The sequence below is a fragment of the Setaria viridis genome, chromosome 2 (assembly GCF_005286985.2).
Source record: "Setaria viridis chromosome 2, Setaria_viridis_v4.0, whole genome shotgun sequence".
Lineage (NCBI taxonomy): Eukaryota > Viridiplantae > Streptophyta > Magnoliopsida > Poales > Poaceae > Setaria > Setaria viridis.
In genome coordinates, this window is record NC_048264.2 from 3,587,934 (window position 1) to 3,612,964 (window position 25,031).

Sequence of the window (25,031 nt, forward strand, 5' to 3'; positions counted from 1 at the left end):
TTACTTCCTCCATCCCAAAAGACTATTTGTTTAGTCTCCAAAACTTGTTCTAAAAATAGTGTTTATATAACTTTCAGATCATCCAACAAAAGCCTTCATAATACCTTCTGACTCAGTGAACGAATCGATCAATTACTCCAATCATCGATGCCCGATCTAGACTCGCTAAATAAGGAAGGCTAATAGATCCGACAATTACTGTAAGCGTGCATGCATAATTAATTATACTCGGCAATCCATCCGATTAAGAAGAGTTATTAGGGGTGCTTTGAACTTCTAGTATTTTTACTATCTTGTCTAAAATTTTCTAAACGAACTGTCTTTGTAGGACGGAGGGAGTAGGCGTTGTTGAATTATATTTGTTTATGAAAAAAGACAATCACCCAGCATATAGTGCCTCCATTTATTTCGTACAGTGACAAATATTATTTGCATAACACAGCCTTTTAATTTTCTGATTCATTCACCAATTATTAACCACTGTGCACGAACCGCCTAATGACCCGGATCAGCTCGTCCGAGGCCTCCCCGCACGGCTCCGTGACGAAGAAGGCGTGCCCCTGCCCCTCGAACACGACGAGCTCGACCTCCTTGCCGGCCGCCCTCAGCCTCGCGACGTACTCCCCGACGCGGTCGTGGAGCACGTCCTGGTCGGGGTCGAGGACGAGCACCGGCGGGAAGTCGCCGCCGAGGTCGCCGAACGGGACACTCCCCCGCGCGAGCGGGTTCGCGATCGGGTGGTCCTTGGTGGCGCCCGCCGGCAGCGCCAGGCGCCACAACTGGTCGAACAGCGCCATGCCCATGGGCTCGCCGGGCGGGGACGCCGCCTCGGACGGCGTCAGCTCCTCGCCGCCGAAGTAGGGCCAGAGCATCACGCAGCCGGCGAGCCGGAGCGGGGTGAGTGGGAGCTCCCCGGACCCGTGGCGCACGGAGATGTGGTGCGCAATGTTGCCGCCGGCCGAGTCGCCAGTGACGAACACCCGGCGGAAGTCGGCCGACTCGGCGAGCCACGGGTCGGCGCCGGCGGCGCCGGCGGCCTGGGAGCGGAGCCAGGAGAAGACGGACTCGGCGTCGTCGAGCGCGGCGGGGAGGCGGTGCTCTGGCGCGAGGCGGTAGTCGGCGGAGAGCACGACGGCGGGCAGCTCGGCGGCGAGGCGGAGCGCGCCGGCGTGGAAGTTGATCACCTCGAAGCTGGCGACGCAGAAGCCGCCGCCGTGGAAGTACACGAGCACCGGCAGCTTCTTCTCCTCCACCCCGCCGCCAGCGCCGGCGGTGGAGAGCCGGTACATGCGGAGCCGGAGGCCGTGCGCGCCGTCGTAGACGACGTCCTTCCACTCCACGGGCAGGTCCGGCGGCGGCACGCCGCCAACGAGGTACAGCCGTCGCTGAGCAGCTGGACGAAGCCGAGGCAGTCCTCGACGACATCTGGCGCTGCCGCCGAGCTTGCTGGAACGGCCGACGACATGACAAGTTGGCTACTGAACAGTGAACACGTACAGGAGTGTGACCGAGCAAGTCACGAAGCATTACGGCCGATACATAGCCAGGCATGGACTCGCAAGGATGCCCTTGCCTTTATTTCGTTGACTTGGACTGGACTACCGGACCCACCGGTCAGCGACACTAGGCTAGTCAGAGAGCCGTGCGTCGATCAGCCGCCGTGGACTTCTCCTACCCGCGAAGTGAGATTTTCCACACGTGATAAGCACAATCCGTGCCACGGAGGATGACACGTCACTGTCTCCTCCGCGTGTCGAATGCTCGTCGGTCACTGCAACGAAGATAAGCTCAATGCTCGTCGGTTCGAAGTCACTCTGCTCGTACTTTTTGTGTTGAAGTCTGTGCCGAATGCCTTTAAGCTTTTTTGAAAAACGCAGGAAAGAAATGGCCAGTGTCGTGCGCTTGTTGGATTGAAAAGGAAGACACATCGCGTTCGCATAGCAGCTAGAATCTAGACACTACGCTTTGGATTGCTGCTTCTCATCAGCATGGAAGGCGACGCGCCGCCGCGCGTCGTCGAGGACTGCCGCGGCGCGCTCCGCGTGCTCAGCGACGGTACCGTCGTCCGGTCCACGCCGCCGATCGCCGGCGACACCGAGGGCGTCCGCGCCGACCCGTCCGTCGAGTGGAAGGACACCGTCTACGACGCGGCGCATGGCCTGGGCCTCCGCATCTACATGCCCGCCGCCGCGGCAGCCGCCGGCGGCCGGGACACGAAGCTCCCCGTCGTGGTCTACTTCCACGGCGGCGGCTTCTGCATCGGCTCCTACGCGTGGCCGATCTTCCACGCGGCGTGCAGCCGACTCGCCGCCGGTCTTTCCGCTGTCCTCGTCTCCGCCGACTACCGCCTCGCCCCCGAGCACCGCCTCCCCGCCGCCATCGACGACGCGGCCGCGGTCCTCCTCTGGCTCCGCGACAGCATCGCCGCCGGTGCCGACCCCTGGCTCGCCGCCCACGCCGACGCGGGCAGAGTCCTCGTCGCCGGCGAGTCGGCGGGCGGCGTCCTCGCGCACCACATGAACGTCCGCTTTTCCTCCGGCGCGCCGCTCCACCCCGTGCGGCTCCGCGGCTTCGTCCCGCTCATGCCGTTCTTCACCGGCGGCGGCGAGCCGACGCCCTCCGAGCTGGCATGCCCCGACGGCGCGTTCCTGAACCGCGACATGTCGGGGCGGTACGTCCGGCTGTCGCTCCCCGCCGGCGCCACAGCGGACCACCCGTTCTTGAACCCGTTCTCGCCGGACGCGGCGCCGGGGCTGGACCGAGTTGACGTGGGGCCGACGCTGGTCGTCGTGGCCGGCGACGACATGCTGCGGGACAGGAACGTGGAGTACGTGCGGAGGATGGAGGAGATGGGGAAGCCGGTGGAGGCCGTCGTGTTCCCGGGGCAGGGGCACGCCTTCTTCTCGCTCCGCCCGTGGAGCGAGCCGGTGGAGGAGATGATCCGGGTTGTGAAGCGGTTCATGGACAAGGTCTGCTCGGGCTGAGCTGAGCGGTTACTGTAGATGCACCGAGCTGCTACTTTGTGTTCTGATTTTTCACTGCAAGCTGCATAAAATAAAGGGAGACTAAATTTTAAATCTCTATTACTGGATATTTACAATGTTGTCCATAAAAACTTAGCTTCAAATTCGGCCGGGCTTCATGTTGCCGCCATCGTGGGGTATGGGCCTGATTTCTACGCATACTGGGCTGGGCCAACATTTGGTGACCGGTGCTTTGTTTTGACCCAACAGAAGTCCCACCAACCTCAAATTCAGAGGACCTAACAATCCTCTCAAAAATTTAGTAATAAATATATACAATCTTCTAAAATAGTATTGAAAAAACACTCACGAAAACACACGCTTGCTCACTTGGACCAAGACGTCCTTTTATAATCGGACTATTCAATATGAACTAGAGCATTGATCTCTCTGTTCAATTGCTTTCTTTCAAGAGGACAATATGTCCGAATTTCTACGCATACCAAGTGGACCATATGGTTAGATGTGCATTGCATGCACACTGGTACAAAGAGTTATCTTTGCTTCCTGTCACTCCAGAGCTCTGAATAACAGAATCCATCCAAAACAATCGATCTGCTTTCTCCACACCCCCATTGGATACATTATTACTTTATTAGTCTATCCCCCCATACATTATTACTTTATTAGTTTATTAGTCCATTATTAGTCTATCCAACGATACATTATTAGTCATTATTAGTCTATCCGCGCCTCCCACCTCCCTCCCCTACTCACACATAGACATGTAAGTACCATTCTGGGGTGGCACTCACCAATGTACCAATAGTGGCAGGCCCAATTTGCCGTGGACTGACTCGCAACTCATCGTAGCTGTCAATCTAACCCTCCTACCTACCAGGCGCCCCTCCCACCTCCCTCCTCTCCTGCTCACACGCGCCTCCCCTCCTTCCCCTCCTCACGCGCAGGCAGCCGTATCGAACTGGCGTCAGTCAGCTAGATCTCCGCCTTACAGGTAAAATATTTCTGTGCATTTCTGTTTTCTGTTTAGAATTAAGCAGAGATTGCATGATGCTAGTAAGCAGTCATCCCATATGTTGAACACCTTATATGCCTTAGTTTCCATTCCTTAATTTGTGTGCTTGTACCAACAACTTGCTCTAATCTTGACATATGGGAATTAAATCAGCTGGCCCATGGCTGGAGGGAATTCCACCATAGACTGCTCCTACGATGCACTGGAGCAATGCTCCTCTAAGATATGGTGCGATGCTGGAGTGGGCATATGCTCCGATAGGATTACATGCGATGCCTCCTCATTCGACAAGAGCATGGGACAGAAGATATGGCTTATGAACTCACTCCTGTTCATCAGTGCCCTCCTGGCTGGAGTCATGGTCGGGATAGGCATCTACGGCCAGCGCTACCGCCACCACCGCTTCACCAGGTTTATCTTCCTCGGAGCCACGACCCTGTTCTTGCCTGTCGTCTCCACTGTTGTCTCCATGGGCGCCGGGAACAGTAACCACAGAATACACGACTATGAAAACGGCGGCACTCGGTTGATTGCAGAGTGCCAACCAGGAGTACACTCGGTCCTGGTTTTAATATGGGCATTCCTTGTTCAGATCATCATGATCAATACCAGTGCAGTAGTTGCTGTCGATGATAGAGAAGGTGGAAACGTAGGTCCTCCATTTGAGCTGCTTGTTCAGAGTGTCTGGACCTTTTACCTTGGTATCAGCAATTCCATTCTCTACACCACATATCACACCACGGATCTAATTATTACTGCCCTTGCAGCCACATCTTTTGCTCTCACGAGTGCCAAAATAGTATTGAAATATTATGCATATGGAAAGGCGCAACGATCCTTTGCTCTCGGACGCAATCCCCATCTTATTTTTGGATACATGAAGCAACAATCGTTACAAGGAACAAGTCAGGATGGTGAACCAATGGTAGCTGAGGATGCACCTCCCCCGCTGCTGGTTATGGGAGAAGAGAAAAGACACGTGGAGAAGCAGCGTCTTGGGTATGTGTTCAAGGATGACTCATGGACAACTTCGCATAACAATGGCCTGGTGACTATTGATAGAGTTTGGAGGATGGATAACGTGCTTCCAACATCAACACTGAAACCACAAAAAGACTTATGCTTGTCATTTGCACTGTTCAAGTTGTTGCGGTGCCGATTTGCAAGGTACAAGGTCGGAACTGCTGCCTCCAAGGGCACCTTCAGTTTTTTCTGGAGCTTATTGCTGAAGGATGGCGAACAAGATAGGGTCTTTTTGGTCATTTCGGATGAGCTTTCTTTCCTTCATGATTATTATTATTCATCCCTCCCGATCTCCTATTCCAAGTATTGGTTGCCCGTTGCCGGTATCTTGATCTCACTACTGAGCATAGCTTACTGTTGTGCATTGATGATCACAATAACGTTTTTGGTAGTGGACTATTACAGAATTATTACTAGATTTCCAACTGGACGAAAGTTATGGACCGTACCTCAGATTTGGTGCACTGCTTATTGCATTCGAGGAGATCTGATGGGCCACGGCATGGATAAAGATTATGGGAACAGGTACCTCGTTCTTGCGCCAGTAATTTTGCTTTCGGTGTTAGTCATGATGTCTGAGGTGAGGGACATAGCTACCTACATCTACTCCAACTGGACTAAAGTTGCCGTCTCCTGCCACCTTGTAAACCATGCCTCTTCGCAGCATTCACTTCTCAAGAAGAAATGGATTGGCCTTCTGCTGCGTCGTCGATGCAAGCTGATGAAGCATTGGGATGAGAAAATAGGTCAGTGCACTATGCTGGAGATTCGCCCGAGAACAACCCTGCCTGTACTTCTCATGCGTCTCCTCCACTTACCAGACCACAAGAGGAAGGTCAAGGTGCCTGCAGCAGTGAAGGTTTGCATCATGGAAGTTGTAAGAAGCACTAGAAATGGAGACCTTAGCAATGGCACAGCATCTCTCCGCTGCCGGGGCCAAGTTGGTGAAAGGCTCCTCTGGGCTTGCCACAACAAGAGTGCGTCTTATACCTTACTGACATGGCACATCGCCACAAGCATCCTCGAGGTCAGGTACCCACACCGGCTTGATCAACAACAAGGTTCTTCTTCTCCAATTCCGAACACGGACTATAAGATCGTTGCCACTCACCTATCAAGGTACTGTGCTTACCTTGTGACATGGTGCCCTGAGTTACTCCCTGATGATGATGCATGGAGCAGGAGCCTGTACGAGGATGTCAAGAAGGATGTTGAGCGTGTACTTGCCGGCTGCACAGCAGGAGACTCACTGACGCCAGAAGCAAATTGCCAACTGCTGATCGAAGTGCTGAGTGCAGATGCGAAGCATGAAGTGCTCAAGGAAGGCGCTAGGCTTGGAAAGCAGTTGTTGGCGCTGGTGGTCGAAGGTGAGGACGATACGGCGTGGAAGTTACTGGCTGAATTTTGGTCGGAGATGATCGTGTATGTCGCGCCATCCGACAACCTCAAAGGTCATTCGGAGGCCATCGCCAGGGGTGGCGAGCTGATAACTCTGCTCTGGGTGTTGCTCTTCCATGCTGGGATCGTCAGTAGGCCAGGTGAGGACGACGGCGTTGCTCCTACTTCTGCTGGCGTGGTTTAGTAGAGTCTCCTATGTTTGGAACTACTGTTTCCTCCTTGTTTCGGATTCTTCATCGTGGTGGTGCGTTGTCTGCAGTTGTTTGTGTATGTGGAATTCATTTCAAATACCAGAATTTGTTAACTTGTGGCAGCATGTGACTCCATCTTGGTAATCTGATCATCAATTGTAGCATTGTCGAGACTCGATATTCAGATGTAATGTTAAATTATTTCTACGTATTGTGATCAATATATATGTTTTAATTTGGTATTGTAATGAAGTGCTAGTATATTACACTATTACTAATTGGAGGCTCGTAAATCCTCACGATGCGCTGTAGAAAAATAGATAGATCTTATAAATTCCCACAAAATTAAAATCAGAAACATCCAACCGTCAATCCAGCAGACTCTAATCATAGTAGCCATTGGATTTATTATATTTTCTAAAAACTTAATCATGTCCCTCATTATAATAATGACCTCATTATAATAATGGTATTAAGTAACTCCTAATTCTATATCAAAATTACCCACCTCTAGCATAGGTGGGTAATTTATATGGTTGGCATCATAATAACGACACATCCAGTTTCTAGCTTTGAATCCATTGAGCCGGTTATGATGCTGAAACACAACCAGTAGCGGAGGATGGAATAAATTTAGGAGGACGGAATAAATTTAACGTATGATGAAATCAAAAATTGAAAGTAACCAAAAATATATCCTTTTCATTATAATAGCACGAAGTAGTGAAGGATGGAATAAATTGCAAGCACGATGATCAAACATTTAGGAGATAATAGCTGCAGGTCAAGAGATGATCAAACATTTAGGAAACAACACACGAAAATGCACAACCACCGATTGACCAAACCGAAAAGGAAATTAAAATGAATGCTCGATGATTTGATTTCAAATAAAAAATGCTAAAAATGAAAATTTGCAATATGAACCTCTCAATTTAGCCTTGCCCTTGCCCTTGCCCTTCGACTCCATTTTAGCCTATGCACTTCTGATTTGCCGGCCGGCCGACGGTGCAGTTCGGCACCTGCCGACCTCACGCTTGCTGCCTGCACCTTATCGGTGCTCGTGACCTCGGGCCTCGACGTCGCCCGTGACCGGTGATCGCCAAAGCACAAGCGCTAGGTCTCTCGTGTGGATATTGGGCTGCTAGTGTTTTGGGCCATTATGCACCAGGGCAAAAAAACAAATCAATTGGCCCAATGCAAAGAACACTCGGCCTTATAACGGTTGGCAGCCTGACGTTTCCTTTCTGAATTTTTTTATTTATATATATATTTTTACGAATTTACGGAAATAAATAGTCGAACCAAAAATTTACAAAAATAGACCTATGCCGCCAGACCAAACGGTGGTAGGAGGGCTTTCGCTGGTTCAAACAGCGGAAGGATGCCGGCCACACCGTCCTAGCTTGGTTCGCCAGTTGAAACGGCAGTAGGCCACTTACCGCCGTTTCGTACGGCGGTAGGCGGGCTGCCGTTTCAAGCGGCGGTAAGTGGCCAGCTTACGGTTCAGCTGGGTTGGGGATGTTATAGCCGGTTGAAACGGCTACAATTTACCGGCTATAACTTTGTTTTAATTATTTTTCCTTGATTTTATAGGATATTTATGAAAGTAAAATATGTAGTTCCATTGCAATATGTAACTTCGTAATTCAAGGCTACAGCTATGCTTTAAATATTTTCCGTTATTTATGTATGACATTATTGAAAGTAAAATATGTAGTTTCATTGCAATACATAACTTCGTAATTTGAGGCTATAAATCTGTTTTTAAAAAAATTCTTTATTTTTGTATGACATTTTCGAAAGTAAAATATGTAGTTCCATTGCAATATGTAACTTCGTAATATTTGAGGCTATAACTCTATTTTAAATATTTTTCTTTATTTTGTATGACTTTTTTGAAAGTAAAATATGTAGTAGTTTTGAACGTTGGCTGAACGTCTCATTTGTAGAACGGTACTAAGATGGTTCATGGACCATGTCCATAATGGCAAATGGAAAAGGACATGCATGGACATCATAGCCTGCATTGGCCTAGCTATGAAAACATACACAACACACACTGGATAACATCGTAGCCTGCGCCGGCCTACATAAAGTAGTCTGCGGATGACCACACATCGTACGCTATACAATTATACACATGATAGTCTGCACCGTCTACAAAAGATAAAGGTCCTACGCACTAAATGCGTCCTCGCTTGAAATGAGGCTCACCGCAACCACGACCACGCCTCGCTGCCCGCTGCGCAGCTCTAGTCCGGTACTAGTCGTACGTCAAGGGCTTTTGTGGGGCAACGTCGCGAGGCAGACGTCCAGCTGCGGCCGCAGCTGGTGTCGCGAAGTCCTGAGCCTCCGGGGTGTCACGCAACTGCGAAGCACCAATCACGTCAGGCTCGGTTCTCAACATTTCGTCCACCACCCATGCATGAACGCTGGACCTCTGTCCCTCCTCCTCGACGGAGTTCTCCGAAGCCCCTTCGCAATTTGTGAACCCTGTTATTGAACCAAGGAAATTACTGCTGTCTGCGACCCTTGTTATCGATAGGGGGCGGTAAGGGACGTACCGCCGTTTCACCCGGCGGTAAGACCCTTTACCGTCGTTTCAATCGGCGATACAGGCCTACCGCCATTTGGTCCGGCGATATAGATCTATTTTTGCAATTTTTTGGATCAACTATTTATTTATGCAAATTCATAAAAAAATATAAAAATATAAAAATTCTTTGCTTTCTTCTTCCAGGACCTTACATTCATCAGTTCATCGCTCATACAGGCAGCCATGACGTCCTGTGTGTAGATGCAGCAACGGAACCAAATAAATGGATGAAAAACGCACGTTACGTAATGGAGTAAGGAAGCAAATGAAGGCAGAGAAACAAGAAAAAGGATCGAATCAAATAGAAAAAGAAAAAGGAAAACCCACATGCTATGCTAGAATGAAGATCATGGCAAACAGATGCAGCCAAAGGGTCCGATCGATCCGAAACTGCGTGGTGGCATGATCGCCCCCACAGTCCCACCCCCGGTGGCGATGATAGTTTTGTCTCTCTCTCAGCTCTGCGAAAGATTAATTGCAGCCACCTGGGCACTAAAGGGCATTTGATCCTGGAGCTAAAGTTTAGTCCGTGTCACATCGAATATTCGGATACTAATTAGAAGGACTAAGTATGAACTAATTACAAAACTAACTGCAGAATCCCTAGGCTAAATCGTGAGATGAATATATTAAGCCTAATTAATCTATCATTAGCGAATGTTTACGGTAGCACCATATTATCAAATTATGGACTAATTAGGCTTAATAGATTCGTCTCGTGATTTAGCCTAGGGGTTGTGAAATTGGTTTTGTAATTAGCCTATGTTTAATAGGTCTAATTAGTATCCAAACATTCAATGTGACAGGGCTAAAATTTAGCCCGGGGATCCAAACACCTCTAAAGAAAGAATGCTCGGCGTCATCATGCATGATGCTATTTCACTAGCTACTTTGTTTCTCTCATTCTTTATTATCTTTTAAAAATTATTAGAAGAACCGCTCGCTGCTGATTCATTGATGAACAACCAAAACTGAAATAAGGACTGAGATACAGCCTTTGGTGCTTTTGTGCTCCCGACTTTGGACCTTGTGATGACATCACCATGAGCTTATCGACCTGCTCCTGCTCCTGCTCCTGCTCCTGCTGTATGGCGATAAAAAGCTTGTCATGGTCCCAGGTACTCTTTCTAAAGATTGGTCGGATCATCGATCGCTCGCTGCTGATTCCTCTAACAAGAGAAGCAAAAGTATTCACAGCAGCTAATAAAACTGGTTTGCAGTTTGCAAATAAAAGAGAATGGCCGCCACTGAATAATAATCACTGCGACTGCCATGCATGCGACTCGACCATCATGCCATATATATTAACCTCTTTAATTTGTTTCTTCCATTCTTTACTCCATGACCGTATATATGATTCGTGTTTTTTGTATGTGGACAAGCTGATTTATCGATCATCCTGTGAAGAATTCCATTTTTCTCGATCATTCAAAAGCTCAGTCTCAGATGGATTATCTCGTTGAGCTCCGGCTGTTTCTGTGTTCTCTCCATGACTCCAAAGAGCAACAAAACCCACCACCATATTAACAACCAAATAAAAACGTTTTCCGTAGAACATATGCTTCTGTCGGTGAAACCGAAGATGAAAGGATGAATGCAGACGAGCAAAAAAGGAAACGCTTTGTTTTGAGCTTTTGAGTCCCCCACCATCATGCATTTGTTCCAATTTTATTATCAGCTTTGGTGCTCCGAATGATGTAAAAACACTGCTGCGTGCGGTTGCAGAGGTCATAAATAATTTTCTTTTTCTAGAAACATGCATTTGTTCCAATTGAGCTTGTAGGCTCAGGGCGCAGCAGCTCCCTTCGTAACGAAGGTTCACTTGTGTGGTCAATAACCTCTCCGAGGAGGCAGGACGCCGGGACCTGGGGAAAGATGCGATATGGTTTGCAAGAGAACAAGAACGAAAAATTCTCTCCGAGAACAATGCTTATATCCGGATTGTCACCCTAAATACAGCTCGCTCCTAATCGCTAAGATGACATAAGTTAACTTGTGACAAATTTACCCTAAAAACGATTAGAAAAGTTTAAAGCGATGCGGAAGCTTAAAAGAGCTGCTCGCAAATTAACATCAGCCTCGAGCTTCAAAGCTGATACTAAGGGGGTGTTTGGGAGGAGTGCGCTAAACTTTAGCCCTGTCACATCGGATGTTCGGATACTAATTAGGAGGACTAAACATAAGCTAATTATAAAACTAATTGCAGAACCCCTAGGCTAAATCGCGAGATTAATCTATTAAGCCTAATTAATCCATCATTAGTGAATGGTTACTGTAGCACCACATTGTCAAATCATGATCTAATTAGGCTTAATAGATTCGTCTCGATTTAGCCTAAGGGTTGTGTAATTAGTTTTGTAATTAGTCTAGGTTTAATACTCCTATTTAGTGTCAAATATTCGATGTGACGGGGGCTAAAATTTAGCCCCCTCCTCCCAAACACCCCCTAAAGCTATCTCCAGCTACTGAACTGAACGCAACCTGAGTTGCTACTCGAGATTCTATGGAAACAGAAAAGCTACAGGTGCAGCGATGCAAGGCAGAGATCGAGCTTGACAAGGAAAAGTGCAGCTGAGAAATTAAACAGGCAATGATTAATACTTGCAAGCTCTAGAACTCAAACCAGAAAGATGCTCAAGCACACAAGCTAGCTGGCCGACTGAACAACACAAAAACTGTCACAGGATCACCATTTCACACTAAACAAGCTCACACAGCATGAATTGTTGAACGAAAAGGTAGAGCCTAAATTGCCTTGCACTGATTACTTACTGTAGCATGACAATGACATTTCTTTTGAGAAATTCTGATCGGCAAAACAAAAGAGCATTAAGTAATTAGTTTAGTGCTTGGACTCTGTAGCATGAAAGCAACCTTTCAAGGTACTATCTGCTGTGCTTGAGCTGCTTAGGGGGTGTTGAGGAGATACTCCAGTCACATCGGATGTTTGAACACTAATTAGGAGTATTAAACATAGTCTAATTATAAAACTAATTGCACAATTCCTAGGTTAAATCGCGAGATGAATCTATTAAGCCTAATTAGTCCATGATTTAACAATGTGGTGCTACAGTAACCATTCGCTAATGATGGATTAATTAGGCTTAATAGATTCGTCTCGCGATTTAACCTGGGAGTTCTACTATTAGTTGTGTAATTAGTTTATATTTAGTCCTCCTAATTAGCATCCGAACATCCGATGTGACAGGGCTAAAGTTTAGCCCCCTAGTATCCAAACGAGACCTTAGGCTATCCGCACTCATCAACCTCTATTTCCATACTTAAAAAAATATATATCCTAATCATCGAGATTCTCTACTCTATACTTATTTCTTCCACACTCGTGTTATCTCTATCCCATACTCTATACTAACTACTCCATATTTTATTCCCCTCCCTTCCCCTTCCTCTCTCTTCCCAACTCTCTCTCCGCGCGGAACCTTGGGAAGCGGATAGCGGGCGGTAGGCGCGTCCTCCAGAGTAGCGGTCCACCGACCGACCGTTACCGTAGTGGCAGCCATCCAGTACCGCGCTGCAGCGGGTAGCGGTACTGGAGCCTGTTTAGCGGCGCGCGGTGCGGACAGCCTTACTTGCGTGACCCGCAAAACCAAACGATGCAGTACCTGCGCTTGCCGCTGGAATTCAGATGGCAACTAGTTCCTTCTCTGTTTACCTGCACAGGCTGCCGGACTGCCTGAAGGCCGAGCTGAAGCTGTAAAGACGAACGGCACAGACAGAGAAGAAAATGCAGAGCTGAGGCTGCTACTGCACAAGAAAATGGGAGACCCAAAGCCGCAGCCTGCACTGAAGAACACACGATCGAGTCGCGCAAGAAGCTGCTGCAGAAAATTGAAAGCTTGCTGCTGCGAACACAAGCTGTTGCCGCCACCGAACAAGTCAAGCTGCAGGCCACCTGGCTACCAGATCACAGAAATCAAACAACGGCCAGACGATGCCCTCGACGCTCAGCCAACAGTCGGACCAGATGCATATGGTCACACCTCGATGTGCTGACGGGTGACCCTCTGGTGCACGACACAGCAAATAGAGCAGAACTGGAGCTCGAGCTTTACACCAAATTCACCAAAAACCAATCAAATCAGGACCGATTCACACAGGATTTTGGACCGCGATCTCCTCACATCATGAGTAAACAGATCCAAGAAGATGAACCCCAAAACATCAAGACCTCATCATCAATTTTGCAAATTTCGGGAAACCTAGAACAAGGGGAAATTTTGGGGAAACAACAAATTTGAGGTGCTCGGTGAGGGTTTTGTTGGAGAATCACCCTAGGCTTGCTCACAACATGTCCTAGCACCGATTTGCCCCCAAGAAATCCGCCTCAAATCGCAGCCAAAACAGACGAACGGAAATTCCAAAAAAAAATCCTCCGAAAATGCAGAAAAATAAAAACGCTCGGGTATGGACTAGAGGCGAACAATTGCTTGTATTGCTCCATCACACCTAAAAGCTCTCACAAATAAATGAGAAGCCCAGCACCAAAGAGATGTGACTGTCCAACATCTCTCTCCACATATATATATATATAGACATCCGGACAATAACCAGAATGCCATGCATGAAGCACACAACTCAAATACCACCAGGGGTAAAATCGTCCAACTTTTTGTCGGTACATCGAATGGATCCGGCACCTTCACGACTTCGGTTCGCCTCGACGCAAGCTTCATGATGGTGCCACGCATCCTCCGACTAGATGCTGTCCGGCCGCACCCGACTCGCCCCTCAGTTTTGAGGCCAAACCGGTCAAACCCTCTCGCACGCCCCGCCAAATGTGACTCACCCCCAGTTTTGAGGTTAAACCGGTCAAATCCTCTTGCACACCCCGCAGGTGTGACTCATCCCGGTTTTGAGGTCCAACCCTCTTGCACGCCGCGCACGACATGACTCACCGATGTCGACGCGTGTCTGACATCCGCCAAGCCTTCGATGCCTCCAAGTCTTTCGCTCCCGGCTCCTGGACCGCCTACTCAACTCGCCTCCATTCCGCTTGACTCGATCGACACCGTCTCCATCCCGTCCGTGTACTCTTGCTCTTCCGTGCACCATGTGGATCACCCATGACTCCGTTCGGACTCCTCAGGTCACTCAGTCCAAGTCTAATCGAGTCCACCCTTCATAGCCCTAGTACATCGGCATGAACCTTTCGCTTGACCTTCACCTCATGCCGTCGACCGCCATGTTGCATCCTACACCTGCACATCACAAGCCAAAAGATACAACACATAAGAGATGATTTACACAAACACCACAACACAACGCATATAGCACAACACATCCGGTAACAGAAAATATTTTAGGCTTAATCTAGATGCCCTAGGCAGTAATAAGGAGATTACTTTACTATTACTAATTGGATATTCATTTCGAAGGGTCGTTATAAAAAAAAGTAAATCCAAAAAATACTTATAAAAATAGAAAATATCTGAGACCATCGAGGTATACCCTAATTATCAATTGTGGACCCACCACTACTAGAGAAAATGGCTCTAGTACCGGTTTTTGGTACTAGAGAGGGTCGCTTTAGTACCGATTAAAATAACCGGTACTAAAGGGTGTTAAAAATTAAAAAAATAAAATCCCCAAGCCCCACCAGGCCCCGCTCGCCCCCTCCCACCGCTGCCAGCCCGCCTCCCTCCCCTCGCCGCCCCTGGCCTCCCGCCCGCTAGCCGCTCCACCCGCCGCTCCCGCTCTGCCAGCCGCGCCCGCTCCGCCCGCCGCCAGCCGTTGCCGCTGCTGCTCACCTCACCCCGCTGCTGCTCCTCACTGCCGGTAAGGGGCTCATGAAGGAGGGAGGGGAAGGGAGGCGGTGGAAGGAGATCTAGAGCTAGCAGAAGGAAGAAGATAGAGGAGAAAAAGATAGTAGTGGAGAGAAAGATAGCAGGGGAGGAGAGAAAGCTTGGTAGGTAGAAGGAGGAGATAAGGGAGGAGGCGGCGGGGCAGGTGCGTGGAATCGCGCGTAAAAAAATCTAAGTCTTTACAGTGGGAGACCCTTTAGTACCGGGTGGGGGCTCCACTCGGTACTAAAAGTACTTTTTGTACCGGGTGGAGCCTAAAGGGGATCACGGGGCCTCATCGAAAGGCCCGATACTAATGGGCCAAAAAGTGACCGGTACTAAATCTCAGAACGAGAGGTCATTTTTTTAGCAGTGCACGGATCGTACGAAGTCCAGGCAGAGACTAAGGAGGTGTTTGGATACCCACCGCTAAACTTTAGCACATGTCACATCAGATGTTTGGATACTAATTAGGAGTATTAAATATAGTCTAATTATAAAACTAATTGCACGGATGGAGTCATCTATTAAGCCTAATTAGTCCATGATTTGACAATGTGGTACTACACTAACCATTTGTTAATGATGGATTAATTAATCTTAATAGATTCGTCTCGCGAATTAGACTCCATCTGTGCAATTAGTTTTGTAATTAGCTCATGTTTAGCCCTCCTAATTAGCATCCGAACATCCGATATGACCCTGCTAAAGTTTAGCATCTCGTATCAAACACCCCTAAAATATTTATCTTCCTGTCTCCAACAAACGATGTTCCGACCATGAACTAAAATCACTATCCTCTTGCGGATGTGGTGCCGGAACCTGGGTAGACGCCCGGGGTCGCCGGGCCCCGGGACCACCCTGGTAATCATCATTGATAACAGTAGACATTCAATACATTATGTTTTCTTTAATAATTACACACATCTGTCGTTAATGCAGGTCGTTGTGGCCGGCGACGGCATGCTGCGAGCCAGGAACGTGGACTACGTGCGGAGGATGGAGGAGATGCGGAAGCCGGTGGAGGCCGTCGTGTTCCCGGGGCAGGGGCACGCCTTCTTCTCGCTCCGGCCGTGGAGCAAACCGGTGGAGGAGATGATCCGGGTTGTGAAGCGGTTCATGGACAAGGTCTGCTCAGGATGAGCTAAGCGGTTACTGTAGATGCACTGAGCTGCTGCTTTGTGTTCTGATTTTTCACTGCAAGCTTCATAAAATAAATGGAGACTAAATTTTAAGTCTTCATTACTGGACATTTACTATGTTTTCTTCATTTTACCCTTCAATCAAAATACGTATGGCGCCGAAGTGGTGGATGGTGTGTGTGACCCATGCTTCAAATTCGGCCGGGCTTCATGTTGCCGCCATCGTGGGGTTTGGGCCTGATTTCTACACATACTGGGCTGGGCCAACATTTGGTGACCGGTGCTTTGTTTTGACCCAACAGAAGTCCCACCAACCTCAAATTCAGAGGACCTAACAATCCTCTCAAAAATTTAGTAATAAATATCTATAATCCTCTAAAATAGTATTGAAAAACACTCACGAAAATACACCCTTGCTCACTTGGACCAGTTCCCATCTAGTGTACCATGTTATAATTTTCGAAGAAAAAAATTACTTAACAAATTATCAGCTCTTTTCCAAGACGTCCTTTTATAATCGGACTATTCAATATAAACTAGAGCATTGATCCCTCTGTTCAATTGTTTTCTTTCAAGAGGATAATCTGTCCGAATTGCCGAGTCATCATGGGTACCAAGTGGACCATATGGTTAGATGTGCATTTGCATACACACTGGTACAAAGAGTTATCTTTGCTCCCTGTCACTTCAGAGCTCTGAATAACAGAACCCATCCAAAACAATCGATCTGCTTTCTCCACTTCGTCTTCCCTCTCGGATCATGTGATCAGCTCGCGATCCATCACCCTCCACACCCCCATTGGATAAGTCCATGACGTGCCTTCTTCTCTTCCATCTCTGTTAACATCAGTCTATCCACCGATACATTACTCCATCATGCATCAATAACTCATCTTCCAGAAGGGGTTAAAAGTTTGAGCTCTTCATTCAGTCAGTTCTGCTGAGACCTTTTCTACTGATGATGATGTCCTACCTCTGTCAGTTCAGAATTTCTCACATTCAGACCCTGCCATCAAGAAAGAGATCAGAGAGGCATCTCCATATCCGATCCGAGATTGCTCTGGCCTCTCATTTTCAGTCGAGGATGGATATGGTTCGACGACCATACCCATAACCCGTCGTTTCTTGGCAGATATGGAGCTGAATCACGTGTGCCACTTATATCGTGTCCAAACGGGACTCGGATTCTAGCGTGAAGCATGTCGGCTGACTGACTTATCCCTCCAGTGGTGGGAGAAAGCCACCGGCCCACCACCTTTTCGAGCGAAAACGACATGTGCTTTGCGAGGGAAAATGCACCTCCTCATCCTGGAGGAAAAAAGCTAGTTGGACAACCAGAGAAGATCGACTAGAAGTCCAGAAGCAACCAGATGTCCAAAAGATAAACACATGGATGCTGTAAAAGATAGTGAAAAGATCAAAGTTAATTAGTCTCGGTCCAAAAACTCCTCTCGAATACTCCCTTCGTTCCAAAATATAAGTTATTTTCATTTTATAGAAAATGTGCAGACATCGATCTACAACAACAAACCGAACATATCGTTAATTCCACCATGAAATTTCATCTTTTTTGTCATAGATGTTAATATAATTTTTTATATTCTTGTCAAAGTTTAGAAAAAAATCAAAATGATCTGTATATTTTGAAACGAGGGGGTAAATAACTAGGGCATCTAAGCTGTCCGCATCTCAGATTTAAATGGTGGGTTGATTCTATTCTATCATCTAAAAAGAATGATTCTTCATGAATATGATATAGACATGTAGTACCATTCTGGGGTGGCACTCACCAATGTGCCAATGGTGGCAGGCCCAATTTGCCGTGGACTGACTCGATCTGTTGCAACTGAACGTAGCTGTCAATCCAAAGCACGGTACGCTCGCAATTGCTCAGCTGATGCGGCACACACATGCTCTCATGTAGTGCGCCATCAGATGGACAGGATTTGGCCAATGCCGGCTCAAAGGCACACCACAGCTAGACCACACACGTACAACAACCACGTTGCACGCCCATCATCAACGTCAAAACTTCTCCAAAAAAAAGAAGAAGAAAAAACGATGATGGAGGCTTGCATTGCATTGGCCTCTCTTATGCTGGGGATGAAAACAAGGACTCATCGGTATAAAATAAAGATTAGTGGTGGTTAACATCTAATTCCCCTTCTGATGCTCATTGATCCCAAGTGCTAGCTGAATATATTCCCTGCTGAGACCTAGCATATACCAGAGGTAAGCTTGAAGGAGGTCATGCTCTGGACAAGCTGGCTGTGCCGCTTCCGCGACACGCCGACCGTCCGATCAGGCCGATTGGAAGATCCAACGGTCAGGATTTATTAGTCCCAGGTTTTGGTATCTGAGGTTGATTCGGTTAGGAGTTTTCGCCCTCGCTGCGCAGAATGGCACTGCTGACGTCACTGGTCATTGCTGGCGTCATGCGTGATAGAAATTAACAGAACCCAGGCATATCAAAATGTGCAGTCACTGTTGCCGTTGGATGGCTATATAAGAGAGCTTAGGGTTCGTTAAACCCTCATCAACTTAGCTTTCCTCCCCTGTCTTCCAACTCTTCAATTACTCGCACGAAGCGCGCGCGTGCCACTACTGCCACGTAGATATGCCAAGCATGCCCGCCGTTTCAGCCGCCACCGGAGCGGCGCCTCCGCCGGCGAGCGCCGTCGTCGAGGACATCTACGGCTTCCTGCGCGTGCTCGAAGACGGCACCGTCCTCCGGTCGGCGGCGGGGCCCGCGTTCTGCCCGGCCACCTTCCCCGACAGCCACCCGTCGGTGCAGTGGAAGGAGGCCGTGTACGACAAGGCCAAGAACCTCCGCGTCCGCATGTACAAGCCGTCGTCCGCGGCCGCCGGCGGGAGCAAGCTGCCGGTGCTCGTCCACTTCCACGGCGGCGGCTTCTGCCTCGGGTCCTGCACGTGGGCCAACGTGCACGCGTTCTGCCTCCGCCTCGCCGCGGAGGCCGGCGCCGTCGTGCTCTCCGCCGGGTACCGCCTCGCCCCCGAGCACCGCCTCCCCGCGGCGGTCGACGACGCCGCCGGCTTCCTGCGCTGGCTCCGCGAGCAGTCCGCGAACGCCGCCGCCGACGACGGTTGGCTCGCCGAGGCCGCTGACTTCGGCCGCGTGTTCGTCACCGGCGACTCGGCAGGCGGCACCATAGCGCACCACCTCGCCGTGCGCGCCGCCACCACCAAGCGCGGCGAGCTCGACCTGGACCCGGTCACGGTCCGGGGCTACGTCCTCCTGATGCCGTTCTTCGGCGGCGTCCGGCGGACGCGATCGGAGGCCGAGTGCCCGGCGGAGGTGCTCCTGAACCTGGACCTGTTCGACCGGTTCTGGCGGCTGTCGCTGCCGGCCGGCGCCACCAGGGACCACCCGGCGGCGAACCCATTCGGGCCGGAGAGCCCCGACCTCGCCGCGGTGGACTTCCGGCGGCCGGTCCTCGTGGTGGCGGGCGGACTCGACATGATGCACGACCGCGCCGTCGACTACGCCGAGCGGCTGGCGGCGATGGGCAAGCCGGTGGAGCTCGCCGAGTTCGCCGGCGAGCCGCACGGGTTCTACACGCTGGACCCGGGGTCCGAGGCCACCGGCGAGCTGATCGGCCTCGTGAGCCGATTCGTACACACCTGCGCCGCGCCGTCAGATAGCTAGTGTCGGTGCATGCATTAAGGTTTGTGCATGATGCATGCATCGAGGCATTTTCCAAACTAGCTTGCCTGTGCACGGCAACTACTCCATGCATGTATGTGAGCTATGAGCTCCAGGTTATGTACCGTAGTTCTATTGATGCCACGTGTCAGCTCGTGGGGAGAGCACAAATCGGCAAGATAGTAGTTGACTAGTTGTAGTTGTGTGTGTGTCACACTCTCTCTCTCTCTCTCTCGCTATGCTGTGGGCCTGTGGTTTGCCCACAAGGGAAATTCTGTTGAGGATAATGGTGACATAAAAAAAAAGTGTGGCCACGTGTTCGCCATTTTATATCCACATGTTAGTTGTGTTTGACGATCTGAGTGACTCAGTTATGAGTCGCGCCATGGAACTTGGTGTGACCAAAAGGATTATTTCTTGAAAATTTAGTTTCTCCTAGGTTATTTTTAAAATTTTAGTTTTAAAAGGGTTAAAATAAAATAAAATTCATATATATGCCTCATCTCCGTTTAGTTGGTAAGTCATGCCATTCAGTTTCAAATTATAAGTCATTTTAATTTTCTCCTATATAATTTTTCTTTAGTTTTGATAAAATTTATAGAAAATATATAAATATCTATTAAATTAAACTAGGTTCACTAGATAGATCATGAAATATATTTTTGTAGATGTTAATGTATTTTTTATAAACTTGGTTAAAGTTCAACAAGTTTGACTAGGATAAATTAAGCTAAAATAACCTATAAATTTGAACGGTGTACACAATAAACTACTAGTCTGCCACGTCGTGAACCTTTCAATTTTTAAATTCAAACTAGATCACAATGCATATATGGCTGTTATCGTCCATCATCACCACTTAAGTTGATTTTTTTTGTAGAATTCATTTGTGGGTGTAGAGTTATAAAAAAGATCCTTCCATCAAGATATTATTCTTGGTTGTACTTGGAAATTAAACCATAAAAGTTGTGGAAGTAAATGAAAGGTCACCACAATTCACACATGTTCTCTTCCTTGGATCAGCACTCTAAACTGTAACTTCAAGTGGCATACCTTATCTTCGCATTGCCAAGGCCAAGTGAGTACTGACCGTTGCAAACAAAGTAGAAAGCAGAAAAGTAATAGGTCTGTTGGATCAATAGATTACAAGCACAAAATGAAAATTGTGCTTCATTCCTTCATTCTTTCTTGTTTGACATTGTAGAATATGTACCGCCAAAGCTTTCTAATGCTTGACCACTAACATAGTTAAGGTACTACTAACAATAGCTATATGTCTCACAAAATATATATATATATATATATATATATGAAATTTGCAGTACTTGATTTGTATTTAATTAAAATAGCTTTAACAATGTAACACCCAAAATTTTGAATAATTCAAACTCATTAAAATTTGCTCAAACTAAGGTGTTATTTAAATCCTAGGCATTTAAATTCATTTTCCTTAATTCAATTAATTCATCATAGGATTTATTTGTGCATTCATGCTGGTGCATTTATTTTGATTGCTTGAGTTTGAATCAAAGTTTGCATTTTGAATTTCTAAATTTAAATTCAAATTCCAAACCATTTTCTCTTTCTTTTTCTTCTTCTTCTTTCCCTGGGCCGAAACTTCCCTCTCCTTCCTTCTTCTTTTCTCTTTCGGCCCAGCCTTGCACCGATGCGCCGGCCCGCTCCCCCTCTTTTTTTTTTCTTCCGCGCCGGCCCTTTCTTTTTCTTCCGCGCGGCCCAGCCGCAGTAGCCCGCCGGCCTCCTCCTTTTCTCCGCGGCCCAGCTCCACCTCCGCTCGGCCTGCCTCGCCAGCGCCCGCTCGCCGCTTCCTCTGCCGCGGCCCACGCGCGCGCACCTGCCCGCGTAGCCGCCCCGGCCTGCCGCTCACCCGACGCCGCGCAGCCCGCGAACGCGCGCCGGCCCACGAAGTCGCGCCGGCCCGCCACCCGCCTTCTCCTTCCACCGGCCGGACTCCGCTCCGACTCCGCAACGGTCGCCGCCGGATCCGCAGCCGTCCGCCTCCGCTCCGACTCCTTCGGGGGAGTTTAAACCCGCGCCGCTCTATCCCCTAGCGCCTATAAAAGCCGCCGCCCCCTCCCGGTCTCCTCTGCCCAAACGCCAGCGCCGCAGCTCACCCGAACCCTAGCCGCCATGAGCTCCAGCGCCGCCGCCTCTTCCCCGCCGTCGATCGCCGCCGTCGGTGAGCTCCGGTCGACGAGAACCCCCAAAACGGGATCGCCGCACCCTCCTCTCTCTTCTGGTGCAACCCGCGCTTCAAATGGTGCCCCGGAGCGTCGTTTCGGCCAACTCCGGCGACCCGCCGCCGCTCGCCGTCGCGCGCCGCCGCTCGCCGCCGCCGCCGCTCGCCGCCGCCGCCGCTCTGTTTCCCCGCCGCCGTCGCGAGTCGTGGACGACCGTGGCCGTCCGATCTCGATCCGACGGTCGGACGCGAGTCAATCAAGATCGCGTACCGGTCAACCGAGCCGCGCCGCGCCGCTTTTGCACTTGAGCCCCTGTCTTTTCCGCAAATCAACCCGCGGTCCAGATCGCGTTGAAAATAATTCCAGATCTGCCCTCGCATCTTTCGGTTTAGCCCTTGAGCTTTCCAGAAATCAACCCGCCGTCTGGGTTTGGTGTTTTTACGCGTCAGACCCTCGGTTTATACGCATAATTACGTATAAGCCCTCGGTTTTCGCGGATAGGCCCTAAAAGTTTTGTTTTTCTTACAGAAAGGTCCCTGGATCTTGTTTTAATCATATCTTTTGCATCTTAACTCCGTTTTTCGCGTTCTTTATATCTACGTGTTCGTTTTAAAGCGTAGATAATCTTTTCAAGCTTATTTTCTCTGTTTAACTATGTTTGGTGTACTGTTTTCTTACTTTTTGCCCATGTTTGCTTGTATGTGCTCGTGTGACGCGTGTAGACGCCCCGCCGTTCGAGGGAGTTGCCGATCAAGCCTTCGAAGAGTACGAACAGCAGGAGCAAGGCCAGGAAGGCAAGTCGTGTCCTTGATCACTACTTTGTTGTCCTATACACCTTTACTTTCTCGTACATAACATTTACGCTATGCACATATTAAGATTAAATTGATGGGTCCCAATTAAGGTTCGCCTAGATTGATTTACCTTTGCCTTGACCAACCGGTTTACTTTATGTTGGGTAGCTCATGCTTAGTGCTTACTTGGTATATGGTGGTTTAACTAAACACAATGCTTAATCTTGCTTTACTTCTGTTATACCTTTCATTAAGACAAGATCATTATTTGTTAATCGGAACATGGAGAACCACCCAGGAAAACAGTGCTACCACAAGACTAAATGGCTCTGGTCTTGGCTGATTAATTAGAAACTCTAGCTTGGGGTTACCTTACCGGAAGGGCAAGAGGGGAGGCGTTGATGGGATATAGCACTCGCTCTCTTGGGAAGTGGGCTTGGCTAAGACACTATGCCCTCTAGGGGACTGCTATGTTTCGCTTCGACCTGAAACCTTAGCGGGTTACCACATTGCTAGCGAATCTTTGTAAAGGCCTCGTAGCGTCCCTATGCAATCACACCTCGGAAGTGTGGTATGGTGCCTAGCTAGCATCGCATGGTTGGGTCCAAAGTTCTTTTGAACTTTTACGCGACTTGTGGGTAAAGATGTGCCACCTCTGCAGAGTGTTAAACTGATCGATCAGCCGTGCTCACGGTTAAGAGCGGCCTGGACCCTCACATGATAATATTATCGGAAGATGGACTTAACTTGTTATCATTTCATGCATTTGTTGCTTACTTTATGTTCATGTTTAATTTCGGGTGGTATAAACTTATACTTAGTTAATTGCTAATAAAATTTGACCAACTTAATTAAAAGCGAATGCTAGTTATGCCTTAGCCAATCCTTGAATTAGCCTTACACTACACTATTTCCCCACGACTTGTTGAGTACCAACCATAAGTGTACTCACCCTTGCAAAACCGCTGTTTAGACCAAGTTAATTGGGAAGAGGAGTACTTCCACGACTTCGAGGAGTTCTAGGCGTACGTTTCTTCAGTCAGCTGCCTGTGGAGTCGTCGTCATCTTTGGGACTTCCGCTGCGTAATAATTAGACTTTGTGGTTTATGTGAGACTTTCGGTCATGTAATAATCGTTAATACTCTCTTTATTCGATTTAGCACTGTCTTTGCTATTCACTATTGTCGTACATGTGTGTAACTTGATCCTGGCGCACATGTATTTAATGCACTCGATTTTGTCCTTAAAATCGGGTGTGACAAACAAGCCTAGTTTTATTATAAGAGGAGGTTATAGAAAGTAATATAGTGAATTGCAGCGCAAACAGTAAAAGGAAACGAAATCTTCTCGGCACGTAAAAGAACAGAGTGATTATAACTTAAATTGCTAGTTTACCACTGAATATAATTAAATCTAAAAATGTTGAAAAACTAGCTGCATGTATGTAAAGAAATGTTTCACCACTTCATAATAAACTTCGAAGTTTTGCTTAGTGGTAGTTATATGGAGCCATCTTTGTTGTTAGTTCACGGTTACTGTTGTCGTGACATGCATTTTGTACTAGAAAATTCAATTATCAGCCGCAGAAGTCAATACCTACTTACTACTGAACCATTGATCTCGAATGAGTCAGTCAAATTAGTCTCTCGAAGGAGCAAAGCATGCTCATTGCAGCAGCTACAAAAGGCCTTCCGAAGTTCCGATGCTGCTACAACGAAGAGGCGAAGAGGACATACTCTCTGAACCTGTGGCCTTGCAGCCCTCTGATGAAATCGACGACTTGTAAGCTTCAGCATGCTGAATCTTGGATCGTTTGACAGATATGATGTACGACGGTTTGACATACTGTGTGAGTACAAACGTGTGATCAATGTGAACTAACTGATCCTACAACGCGATCCTGATCTTTTTTTGAGCGAAACTGGATCAGTAAAGCATCTCTAGGCAGACATGTATGCATATATGAGCTGGCAGTTTGGTCTTACATGATGTAGGCGTGCAGATGGAGATAGGCACACATCACAATTAAGTTTTTGAATGACTTTTCGTCAATAAGGAGAAATAATGTAGATCTAGCCGCAGCCGGGCTCAGCAAGACTTGTTTTACATATACGCAGTCTCTCCCTTCCTCAGAAAAATCATAAACATTGCCTTCAAGATGCTGTCAGGTAGCTTTCCATGGTGACATGTGTATCCTTTTCTTGGGGATTTTGCCAAGACAT

General features: G+C 48.3%; 3 protein-coding genes and 1 pseudogene across 3 annotated transcripts; 3 read left to right on the forward strand and 1 right to left on the reverse strand.

Annotated features, from left to right (window-relative positions):
* Positions 1 to 339: 339 nt before the first annotated feature.
* On the reverse strand, positions 340 to 1,512 carry LOC117846327 (strigolactones hydrolase CXE15-like; annotated as a pseudogene).
* A 476-nt stretch (positions 1,513 to 1,988) lies between these two features.
* Positions 1,989 to 3,083, forward strand: LOC117846326 (strigolactones hydrolase CXE15). The gene has a single exon (XM_034727470.2). The coding sequence runs from the start codon at positions 1,989 to 1,991 to the stop codon at positions 2,982 to 2,984; it is 996 nt and encodes a 331-aa protein (XP_034583361.1). The 3' UTR covers positions 2,985 to 3,083.
* Positions 3,084 to 3,781: 698 nt separating this feature from the next.
* Positions 3,782 to 6,859, forward strand: LOC117846325 (uncharacterized). Its single transcript, XM_034727469.2, has 3 exons — positions 3,782 to 3,978; positions 4,153 to 6,141; positions 6,205 to 6,859. The coding sequence occupies exons 2-3, from the start codon at positions 4,160 to 4,162 to the stop codon at positions 6,602 to 6,604; spliced, it is 2,382 nt and encodes a 793-aa protein (XP_034583360.1). The 5' UTR covers positions 3,782 to 3,978; positions 4,153 to 4,159; the 3' UTR covers positions 6,605 to 6,859.
* Positions 6,860 to 18,683: 11,824 nt separating this feature from the next.
* Positions 18,684 to 20,149, forward strand: LOC117843222 (strigolactones hydrolase CXE15). The gene has a single exon (XM_034723785.2). The coding sequence runs from the start codon at positions 18,771 to 18,773 to the stop codon at positions 19,818 to 19,820; it is 1,050 nt and encodes a 349-aa protein (XP_034579676.1). The 5' UTR covers positions 18,684 to 18,770; the 3' UTR covers positions 19,821 to 20,149.
* Positions 20,150 to 25,031: the final 4,882 nt, after the last annotated feature.